This window comes from Erpetoichthys calabaricus, chromosome 4 (genome assembly GCF_900747795.2).
Source record: "Erpetoichthys calabaricus chromosome 4, fErpCal1.3, whole genome shotgun sequence".
Classification (NCBI taxonomy): domain Eukaryota; kingdom Metazoa; phylum Chordata; class Cladistia; order Polypteriformes; family Polypteridae; genus Erpetoichthys; species Erpetoichthys calabaricus.
This window is the reverse complement of record NC_041397.2, coordinates 309503706-309516248: the sequence shown is the minus strand read 5'-3', so window position 1 is coordinate 309516248 and position 12543 is coordinate 309503706. Positions and strand designations below refer to the sequence as shown.

The window sequence follows — 12543 nt, the reverse complement described above, 5'->3', positions numbered from 1 at the left end:
TCACATTACAAATTCTCCTACCATCCAAGATACTGTTACTACAAATCCTTATCCTTCTTCTTTATTGTTTCAGCTTAAGGAAGGGACTTGCGGAAATGAGCAATGCAACCGTCTTTGTGTCTGAGTTTGTACTGCACTGTGCAATCAATTCAGAAGATCGAAGTTTTACAGTTGTCGCCCTGGCCATCATCTATCTAGTGACCCTTTTTGGAAACTTTTTGGTCCTACTGGTAATAATCCTGGACCACCATCTCCAAACCCCCATGTTTTTTTTGATTGGAATCCTGGCTGTTATAGATTTGCTAAACAACACTAACCTCATCCCTAAAATGATGGCTCTTCTTCTGTCTGACACGTCTCCTGTGCCGTATGGTGCCTGCTTGGTTCAGATGTTCCTGGTCTTTCATCTTGAGATGGTAGAATCCCTTCTCTTCACTCTAATGGCGTGTGACCGCTATATCGCTGTTATTTACCCATTGAGATACCCTCAGCTTGTTACGGGAAGAACTGTGTGGGCAGGCATCTTACTATCCAACATTATCTCAGGCATGGCAATGACAGTGTACATGATATTTGTCACCGAACTTTCCTTCTGTCGCACTAATGTCCTACCTTATTGCTTCTGTGACTATGCCACCATGGTTCTAGTTTCTTGCACTGAGAATCCTAAATACTTAAGTCTTCTCTCAACTACAGCCACCACAATTGGCATTGGATCTTTGACTATAATCTTCTTTTCCTACGGCAAGATCATCTATGCGGCACTCAAGATTTCATCATCTGAAGGCAAAGGAAAGGTCTTCAATGTGCTCGTCACACACCTCCTCGTGGTGTTACTCTTCTATTTACCATTGCTGACTGCTTTCATTTTACCTGGATTAGGAGTGAAGCTATCAACGGAGTCCTACAACACTATGGTTATAATCGGTACTATTGCACCCCCAATGTTCAATCCCATCGTATACAGCTTCAGGAACAAGGAAATAAAAAATGGAATTAAGAAAATTTTCTTGAGGAAAAGAACAATTCCGGAAATCAACAATCATATGTGACTTCAGGAAGGAAAATGTCACAGACATGAATTTTAAAAGTTAATTTAGGGACATGAAAATATTCATAAGATTATGGATATGACAGATAGTAAAGGACCTCATTATATATTGTGATATTGTATATTGTGATTTTTAGTCTTTGCTAACGGAATATGTAACATTTTTGTTAGATTACCATCTCTACTATATAATAAAACCCTAAGGTCTGTGTGTCCAGTCCCTCAGAGCAATCTGATTGCTCAGTTTCTCTTTGGTGTGATTGGTCAGTTTGGCTTTGGTGACATGATGGAAGGGGAAGTGCGAGTGTGAGATGCACGAGATGAAATAAAGTGTGCACTCTGAGAGAGTCACCTTCAAAGTAGGAAAGAACAAAACCCGACAGACGGCACGAAAGACGCCTCGAGACAGAGTCTGAGAAGGAGGCTTCACTTGAGAGACGGAGCACCATTGAAGAGATGTAAGTAAAGTCGCAAGCTGCACACCAGTAGGGTTGCCTTCAAAGACCGAGAGTATAAAACTGGAGAGAAGGTGAGATGTGCACCTCGAAAATAACGACAAAGTCTGAGAAGCAGGTTTTACAGGAATGCGCTCGAGAGACGGAGTGCTGGTGAAGGTGTAAGCTGCACATCGGTAAAGTCACCTTCATAGACTGAGAGTGTTAAACTGGAAAGGAAGTTAGAAAGGCATCTCGAGAATAACGACAAAGTCTGAGAAGCAAGTTTTACGGGAACATGCTTGAGAGACGGAGCGCCATTGAAGAGATGTTAGTAAAGGTGTAGGAGGCACGCTGAGAGAGTTGCCTTCAGAGACAGAAAGTATAAAACCAGACAGGAGGCTAGAAAAGGCTCCTCGAAAATAGCAACACACTTGTAGAAGGTGTCTTTATTGGAATGGGAGGTTCAGACGTGCTCAAATGCCCAGGAAAGTACGTGAAGAGCAAGAGAAAGCAAGTATTTTAAAATGATTCTGTTACCTGCCTTTGACTGGTACTGTGGTTTTTTCAGCATAAAAAAGTTAACATTTTGTTCCCAATGCGTAATTCCTGAATTAAATAAAGTTCCACAAATCTTGTAAGCCTGTAAAATAAATCGTGTCTAATTGTTTTCAACTTCTTTAAAGGACAAGAGCATGAAACCCTTATTGGTGACAGCTGATATTGGGCCTGTCAGTAGAAGCTTAACTGGATCACTGCCATCACCCGTCACTTGGTTGTGTAAGATCTGATTTATTGGCATTGTGTTATTGTCCCTTTTTTCTTTTTCAGGTTGGCATCATTTGAACAATGAGTTAGACCACCTTGCATTATTCAAAGGATCATCAAGCATTAGAGAATAAAATGTTAATTTGAAAATGGACCAGGGGTGTAAAGAATACGCTGCAACACCAAACAACCCATAGAAATTAAATTAGATAAACTTTATTAATCCCAAGTGGGAATTCAGATGCTTAGAGTAGCAGAAACAAAAAAATCAAAGACACTGACTCACATGACAAACAATACAACCGACCAATATACCAATCAATCAATCAATCAATCAAGAAAGAAAGAAAGAAAGAAAGAAAGAAAGAAAGAAAGAAAGAAAGAAATGGATATTGTGCAGATATTTCAAAAGGTATTTCAAAATTAACTTAAAATGTATTATTATTATTATTATTATTATTATTATTATTATTATTATTATTATTATTATTATTATTATTATATGAGTACCCCAAAAGGAAGCTTTGAATTGCCTTATAGCAAAGGGCAGAAAAGACCCCCAGAGGCCCTTCTTAGCACTCCAAGGTGGAATGAAGCTGTGGCTCAGATTTCTCCAAGACAGCGCCTCCTGGAGGGGATGGAGGGGATTTTTCATGATGGTATTTTTTCTATAGCAGCCATCCAGTATCCAGAGTCAGCCAAAAGGGTAAGTCTGGGACCTCCATAGTCCCTAGAATTGCCTCCAATTGTCATTAGTGCAAAATGAACAGAAGACGAAGTTTACGTATTGCAGCCCAAACTCTGGTTTTTACATCCATGACTTCGTGTTCAGTTCCATCCGCTGACTTATTAGGTGACTTTGAGCAAATCTCTTAATCTACCTGCACTCCACTATTAAAAGAAATATATAGAAACACCGTGATGTACAGTATACTGATCTTATATGCCACTTTGGAGAAAAGCAGCAGCCCCGATTTCCGGTGATGAAAGTGAGCTACTTTTCGTTACAGTTTGTTGCTGAGGTCAACCCTTTCTCCACAGACACACACACTGCTGATGGCTGTGCCCAAAAGGTCATTAAAGGCCTCAAGCCCAGACACTCAGACTCCTCATTCAGTCTCTCGAGCGCCCCGATCAGAGCTTCCATTGACTCTGCAAAGATCACAGCATCGTCAGCAAAGTCAATATCAGTGAATCTTTGTTCACCAACAGATGCCCCACAGCTGCTGGACCCCATGACCCTGCCCACCACCCAGTCCATGCAAGCATTGAACAGAGTAGGAGCAGAACAACCCCCTGATGGAACCCAGAATCAACAGTGAACAACGCAGAGGTTCTGCCTCCACTCTGCACAGCACTCACAGTCCAGTGTACAGGCGGGCCATGATATCTAGCAACTTTGGGCAGATCCCGCAAAGTCTGAGGATGTCCCACAGGGCAGTTTGATCAACTGAGTCGAACGTTTTATAAAAATCGACAAAGAAACTCTGCCGATGTTTGCGTTTGCGCTTGATGAGAACCCTCTGTGAAAGGATGCAGTCGATGGTAGACTTTTTACGTGTAAAACCAGACTGCTCCGGTCACTTGTAGGAGAGTGAGTGATCACGGATCCTATTGAGGATGACCTTATCAAAGACCTTAACAGCATCGAGAGCAGTCTTATCCCCCTATAGTTGCCACAATCCAGCCGATCACCCTTCCTTTTCCAGATAGGGATGGCAAGTCCCATTTTTCCAGTCAGTTGGGATGACACCTGTCTCTGGTGACTCTTCCTATGAAGTCAGTATACAGATTGGGAGAGCAAGAGGGGTCATGAGGTCACTGGAAAGGGGAGTGTGGCGCTCCTAATATCTTTGTAAAAGGATGAAGGGCCAAGTCTTTAGAGTCCCGGAGTTTCCTGTCTTGCTATATGGTTGAGAGACATGGACGCTATCCAGTGACCTGAGATGAAGACTGGACTCCTTCAGTACAGAGAATCCTTGGATACCATTGGTTTGACTGTATGTCGAAAGAGCAGTTGATCACTGAGTCCCAAATGAGGCACATCACCTGCTGCTGCGCCTCGCCTGTGGAACTCTTTACCTCATCATATCAAGGAGTCGTCTACAATGGAACTGCTCAAAACAAGATTAAAGACTCGTTTCTATTCACTTGCATTCCGTGACCTTCAGTAATGCTGATGGTTTCCTCGTTGTGATTATATAACATTACTTCTATTTTTTTATGTATAAAAGATTACTTCTATTTATTATGTATTTTATTTTATGTTCATATATTTATATCTATTTCTATTTATGTTTTATGCTAATTGTTTTGTTTTTCTTTTATTCTATTATTGTAACACACTTTGGCCACAGCATTACTATGTTGTTTTAAATGTGCTATATAAATAAATTGACATTGACATTGTGAGGGAGCGTCAGTCATGTGGCCCGATTCCCAGTGGGTGATCCAGCTCACCAGTATCCTCATTGTTGAGGACCCGAGTGGCAGGACCAGGCCAAGGGTCACCCAAGTTAATCAGTAAGGAGATATAAACTTAAGAGAAAACTGGTGGGTGGCTTGAGAAGTGGGAAAAGTTTATCATTCGTAGGAGTGTTAAATAAATATAACTGAAAGACGAGATTTCAGAACACTTAATGCAGCGTTGTTTTTATTGTCTACAGCATTTAAAGGTAAGATCAGATAAATATGTGACAATTAGATGAGCACAGCTTTGTTCATATGTGTAGCCGATTAAGTGATAGACAAGGAGAAGGACGAGTGCGGTGTCCACTTGGGAAGGATCTCGTTTTGAAGGTACGTCACTGACTAAGCATCACAGATAGTGATAGTCAAGTCAGAAGTTATTAATTCTCAAAAGCATGCTACTATTTTCCCTTATGAAAGTATAATAAATTGCAATATACCCCAAAAATATGTGAACATGCTGCATATTTCAATATAATGCAACTTAAATATATATTTTTAAAATTATGTCTGGAATAGAAAAGAAGGATATTTTCCTTAAGCCCTATGATGGACTGGGTTTGTTCCTGCCATCTGTTAGCTGGGATGGTCTCCTGCAACCCTGTTTGGAATTAGGCAGGTTATAAAATGAGGTCCTGTAAGAAACATATTTATAGATATATTGTGTATGAGACGTGTGTGTCCAGACCAAAGTCTTTTCAAGTCAAGTCAAGTCAAGTAGTTTTATTGTTATATCATCCATAAACAGTATTGTAGCACACAGTGGCATGAAATAATGTTCCACAGGACCGCCGTGCCACATAAACAACACAGTTTGCACTGAATTTTCACTTACTTCAATAAAACAGGGTTTACCAGGTTGGCACCCCAACTGTTTTTCTGCCTCATCACTTGCCCCACTACAAAATCTAGAAGGTGCAAGCTCCACACTGGTATAAACACAACGAGTCAGATGACCAAGACACATCACGAATACGGTCTCCATAAACTAATCCACAAAAATGCTAGACAATGGTTTGAATCACCCGTATATTTTGCTGGTGGGAACATTAGAAAAGTTGTGACGATTACACCCACATGGCAAAGCTCCTTTTGGTAATGAAAAAATGAAAACAGTAAATATAAAGTGTAACCACTAGAGGGAGCCACTAATCCCCAAAGAACATACATAGTAATACCTACCACAATTCTAGGTTCAGATAAAGGGTTTTATTTGATAAAAGTAACACCTTCTTCATATGAACACCACAAAAATACACAAAACATAATTCTCTCACAGAGTGTTGCCTTCTGCCTCCCGACTCTGACTTGATTTAAGTGAGGGGCTCTCTTTTAAACTAGACCTGGGAACCTCTTCCTGCCTCCTGTGCATGTCGTGTGGAAATGAGGGTAGTACTCCCTCTGCGGTGCCCGCTGGCGGAATCCAAAGACCCCTACAGGGCTGCGTCTTCTGACTCCAACTCACATGCCACCTTGTGGGTGTCTTAAGCTGGTCAAGCCTTGAGGAACACTGCCACCTGTCATGTGGAGGAATGAACTGCCCCTGTTGAGCCTGTTAGTCCAATCCGTTCATTATGGCCTCCTGACCAGGGATAGATCCTTCCTTTTCCTGGCCAGGCTGCTTATCCTTCCTTCTGGGCACCTTAAAAAAATAATAGTGAGATAGTGGATGGTTTAAATTTACCAAAACCCAAAACACTAACCAGAAAATTCAGTCAAACAAAAACAAAAAAAGCCCTCACTCATTGAAAATGTTAGAATGATAGCTAAGCATGAAAGGTTTGGACAACAGGAGTATCACATCACCATTTTAAATAGAGATCAGTCTTTACGGTAACAATGCGGCTCTGTGGCTAATGAATGTGAATGATTGAAAATAAACAACATGGAGGAAACTGTGGTTCAGAAACAATAAACCTTTTCAGAACATTTCTTAAACAAAATCAATATTGAAAAATAGGTGGACCAATTGATTCAGCATGCTGGAAGGTGCAGTGCAGTGACGCATGTCCCTCACCGGCATCACTTGGCCTTTAGCGGGGAACCCGTGAGCCCTTCTCCTTTGTCCCGCTGCCATCTCTCACAGTTTTCAGCAGGAACACATTCTGAGTGGTTGGTTGCTGTTGCTCCTAGGGGCTCACCAGGAGTGACATTGACCGCCAAACCCTACGGGGTGTCAGTCCTGACTACTTGGCATTCCCTCCGCTCCACCAGCTCAGCCATGATCCTCTTATTTTAACTTTAATGAGGGAAAATCTGCAGAGAGCAGCAGGTGAGATCTCTGAGGTAGGTCCATAGCTGTGATGTCTGCGACAAGATCTCAAAAGGAGAAGGAAGAAAGGCTTTCACAACTTATAAAATCTCCAGTCAGGTAGGCGATTTTAGGAAGGGTTTCATCTTTAGCAGAGACTTTCAAGTTAAAGAGGACAGTTTCGAAAGTTTTTGATCAGGCTTGTTTTTGACGTAAGTGCTGAATGCAGCGTGTTAAGATTAGGTGAAATAAACATGTGGAAAGCAGATGAACAAAGCATCATTTATGTGGTGAGCTGGTCAGGCAACATCTGAATTAAAAGAAAATCGGACAGAAGAGCGCTCTGCCTGTTCTAGAAGGACCAGCTTTGAAGGTACTGTGTGTGAAGGAGTGAACTGATGAGGCTGAATGCAAACACTTTTACAAATGCGCTCTGCTTGTTTATCATTCATAGTCATTGCTCTGTCCAGTCTTCATTATTTTTTATTCTTTTGAGGTGCCTTCTGGGAGTGGGACTTGTTTATAGAGTGGCACAGTGGTCACCCAGACAAAAATAAAATACATTGTAAATATATTGATGCCAATATGAATGTATTACAGAATATTTTACAATGCACTTCAAAGGTAATTATATTTGCATATCTTACAGTATACTGCACATATTTATTGCTACCAATATCATATATTTCAAAATATGTAACAATACACTCCAATGGTAAATATATTGCAATATCTTGTAGTATACTGATACATATGCATTGCTAGGAATATGAATATATTTCAGAATATGTTATAATACACTGTTAAGGGTAATTATATTGTAATATCTTGTAGTATACTGACACATATTCATTGTACCAAAACCAATATATTTCAAAATATGTTACAACATACTTCAAGGGTAAATACAGTATATTGCAATATCTTGCAGCTTACTGATACATATGAATTGCTACCAATATGAATATATTTCAGAATATGTTACAATATACTTCAATGGTAATTATATTACAATATCCTGCAGTATATTTATACTTATTTAAAATATATGCATTATTGCCATCTTTGTAGATTGCAATATATTTTACAAAGAAGCTGCTCAATATATTTTAAAATAGTAGAAATAATATACTGTAAAGAACACATATTACAATATAAATGTTATTGTAATGTAAATCATAGGTATAATATATTACACAAAGTATTTTAAGATTATACAGCATTTTCAGTATATTTTAACATACTGTATATTTGCCATTGTTTCTACTAATAGAAAATTTTCTCAAGAACAGATGCTGTAATATTCCAGTTGAATTTACAATTAACATTGTACCACTGTACCAAAAACCAATATATTTCAAAATATGTTACAATATACTTCAAGGGTAAATACAGTATATTGCAATATCTTGCAGCTTACTGATACATATGAATTGCTACCAATATGAATATATTTCAGAATATGCTACAATATACTTCAATGGTAATTATATTGCAATATCCTGCAGGATATTTATACTTATTAAAAAATATGCATTATTGCCATCTTTGTATATTGCAATATATTTTACAAATAAGTTGCTCAATATATTTTAAAATAGTAAAAATAATGTACTATAAAGAACATATATTACAATATAAATGTTATTGTAATATATACTATGTAATAATAATAATAATAATACATTTTATTTATATAGCGCCTTTCCCATGCTCAAGGCACTTACAGATTATAAGAAAGAACAGCAGAGTATACAGTATATAGCATTGTACAAACCAGATAAATAAATAAAGAAGATTATGGCAGTGAATTCAGAGAAGAAGCCTAACAGACAACATAATTGATGGTCTGCACACACACACACACACACACACACACACACACACACACACAGGTTACATGAGCATCTTGACAGAGAAGTAAACTGAGAGAAGGGTAATAAAGTCAAGTAGAGCTAAAAGCCGTCCTGAACAGATGAGTTTTGAGTTGTTTTTTAAAAGAATTCATGGAGTCAGCTGACCTAATTAATGTCAGTAGGTCATTCCAGAGTCTGGGCGCTATACAGCTGAAGGCCCTGCTGTCACCCATGGAGTGTAGATTAGTGAGGGGCACAACAAGATTACCAGAATCAGAGGACCTTAGTGGGCGGGCAGGCACATAGTGATGGAGAAGGTCACTGATGTAGTCTGGTGTGAGGCCATTTAAGGCTTTGTAAGTTATTAGTAGGATTTTATATTCGATTCTGTAGGACACAGGGAGCCAGTGAAGACAGAGCAGGATGGGTGTGATGTGCTCGCTGCTGCTGGTTCGAGTCAGGACTCTTGCAGCTGAGTTTTGAATAAGCTGGAGCTGTGATATAAGATTAGAAGGGGCACCTGCCAGCAGCGGGTTATAATAATCGATGCGGGATGTGATAAAAGCATGGACAAGTTTCTCAGCATTAGAGAAGGAGAGGAAGGAGCAAACATGGGATATGTTACAGAGGTGAAAGTAAGAAAGTTTCTTAATGTGATTTATGTATGCAGAATAAGAGAGGGAGGAATCAAAAATGACACCAAAATTCTTTACAGTAGAGGCAGGTCTGATGAGATCACCGCCAAGATGGACTGGGAAGGAGCTCATTTTATTAAGTTGCACTTTAGTCCCAATTTGCAGGAGTTCAGTTTTGTTGCAGTTTAAATTTAAAGAGTTCTGCTCCATCCAGGTTTTAATTTCACTAAGGCAGGTTGTGAGCTGAGAAAACTCTGATGAAGTTCCACTTTTAACATTGAAGTAGAGTTGAGTATCATCTGCATAAAAATGATAACCCAGTCCATAGCTACGTATAATATGGCCAAGGGGAAGCATATAAATACAGAAGAGAAGAGGACCGAGGACAGAGCCCTGTGGACTGGCACTGAGCTGGACCTACTGTTACCAAAACTAACAAACTCTTGTCTATCAGTCAGATAGGACTTGAACCACTGGAGGGCAGTGCCAGAGATACCCAGCATGTTCTCCATTCTGGGCAGTAGGATGTCATGTCTGACCTGAGTGTCAAATGCTGCACTGAGGTCTAACAGAATTAATATGTTGGTTTGTCCAGAGTCTGCTGCCATAAGCAAATCATTGGTTACCCGTAGCAGAGCAGTTTCACAGCTGTGCCGCGCCCTGAAACCAGACTGAAAGGGTTCCATCAAGTTATTAGAGGTCAAGTAATTGGTGAGTTGGGAAGCTACAACACGCTCGAGAACTTTTGACAGGAAAGGTAAGTGTGAAATAGGCCGGAAATTGTTAAGATTGTCAGCATCAAGGCCAGACTTTTTTAACATTGGGGTTACAGAAGCAATTTTAAAAGTGAGCGGCACAGAGCCAGCGTCAAGGGATGAGTTTATTATTGTTGTAACAGTCAGGATTATGGCATGAAGGCAGGATTTAAGTAGTGTGGTGGGGATGGGGTCCAGTACACAAGTAGTCAGCCTCATCTTACAAAGCAGGTTATTAAGAGACGCAGATGTGACTGGTGAGAACTTAGAGAAGGAGCTGGATGGAGTGGGAAAACAGGGAGAGATATAAACAGATGATGTATTTATGTTAGTTGAATTATTTAGATCTTTGATTTTGTTACGGAAAAAGTAGAGGAATTCCTCACAGACTTCAGTAGAAGAGGTAGTTGGGCCAGAAGCAGGTTCAATTAGTTTATTAACTACAGAAAACAAAACCCTTGGGTTATCATGGCCACTTTCTATTATTCTGCCATAGTGTTCTTGGCAGCAGTTAGTGCTTCTCTGTAAGCTCTTTGGTGGTCAGAGAAAGCCTGGATGTGCACGGTGAGGCCAGTCTTACGTGACATTCTCTCAAGGCGTCAGCCAGCTGCTTTCATAGATCGCAACTCTGAATTACACCAAGGAGCTGAACGTTTAAAGGAAACCTCCTTATATTTTAAAGGAGCTGTTTTATCTAATGCTGAATGAAGGGCTGAGTTATACTGGTCAACAAGACTATCTAGTGTTGATGGAATAGGTGAAGACAGTAAAAGATCAGAAATGGATCCAGAAAGGATAGAGGGACAGATATTTTTAAGGTTTCTGTAAGAAATTTGTTGTTTACAGGTAAGAGGGTGGAGAGGTAATGAGACAGTGAAAAATACTGCTTTATGGTCAGAGAGTCCGAAATCAGTGCTGTAAATGTTGGCAACAGATAGCCCAGAAGTGCAGATCAGATCCAGTATATGACCACCAGAGTGGTTGAGAAAATCAACATGTTGTGTCAAGTCAAAACAGTCCAGTAAGGATAGGAATTCATTTCTCAGTTTAGATGTGGGGGTGTCAATATGGATGTTGAAATCACCAAGAAGGATAATTCTCTGTGAGGAAGAGCTTAGGTGGGTCAAAAGTTCAATCAGATCGGATAAGAAGGATGCATTGTATTTTGAGGGACGATAAAGAACAATGAGTGAGACAGGACCTGATTCCATTATTAGTTTAAGAGCCAGGCACTCAAAAGACAATGGACAGTCAACTGGGATTCGTTTAATGTTTAAGTCTGCTCTGACAATTACTGCAAGCCCACTGCCTTGTCTTGAGCTGCGAGGCTCTGTGTGGAAAGTGAATCCAGATGGTGTCGCTGCCGTGAGAGACATAAATTCGTTTGGTTTTTGCCAAGTCTCCGTTAGACACAGAATATCAAGTTTGGTGTCAGTGATGAGTTCTGACAGCACCAATGCTTTGCCATTAAGAGACCTCGAGTTAAACAGTGCAATGTTAGTTAATGAGAGCTGTGATCGGAGTTTATTTCCACATACTGTAAATTTGGCACATTGACACTTCTATTTCCAGGGCCATGAGAAGGACGGCTTATTCCTGAGCAAATGCTGCCGGTGGACTTTCATTCGCAGCCCGTCGGTGGCAGTGACCTGACCCGCGATGTACATATTTCAGACGCTGCAAAATACCGGCGTCTTTTAGGATGTTCCATTCAGAGCATTTGCTCTGGACAAACTGTTTATAATAAGAAGGAGTTTGTCATGAGAGTATTTTAACATGATAGTGAGTGATACTTAACTGAATAGCAGTGGAGAAGCAGCACAGCACAACGGAGCTGGTAGAACAGGCGGGTGTGGTAGCGTAGGTGAGCGGCGATAGCAAGCAGCAGAAAGCATAGCAGGAGGAGGTAGCAGGGTTTGGAGGTTCCAATACACAGCCACAAACAGTAACGCTTGGTAATTTCAGGCGTGATCGCCCCGGAGCCATAAGCCATAAACCAGGTTAGTATGAACATCAGATCAGTTCCCAGTCATTGAGTACTGTAAGATGAAAAGGGAGCAGATCACCATAGCGAATATAATCACGGAGACAGATCATCCCGAGGTCCTAGATCACCAGGGACAAAGAAATGTTCGTAGGTCTCGTCCCGTGATCCACAGACTCAGCTGTTCCCAGTAAAGTGGAGTCCATAAAATCTGTAAATATTAAGCCAAATCCATACAATTTGAGTCAGCTGTATCCACGAACTATAAGTACAATAAAAGAAATAAAACAAGCATAAGAAATTGCAGAATGAAGGCGAATTTTGCAAAAAGTGTTTTTAA

The 12543-nt window shown here is 40.2% G+C and overlaps 1 protein-coding gene across 1 annotated transcript; it reads left to right on the top strand.

Moving 5' to 3' along the window:
• The first annotated feature begins 332 nt into the window (after positions 1 to 332).
• On the top strand, positions 333 to 1052 carry LOC114642697 (olfactory receptor 5AS1-like). Its single transcript, XM_028791541.2, has one exon. It carries the CDS (start codon positions 333 to 335, stop codon positions 1050 to 1052), a length of 720 nt encoding a protein of 239 aa, XP_028647374.2.
• Positions 1053 to 12543: the final 11491 nt, after the last annotated feature.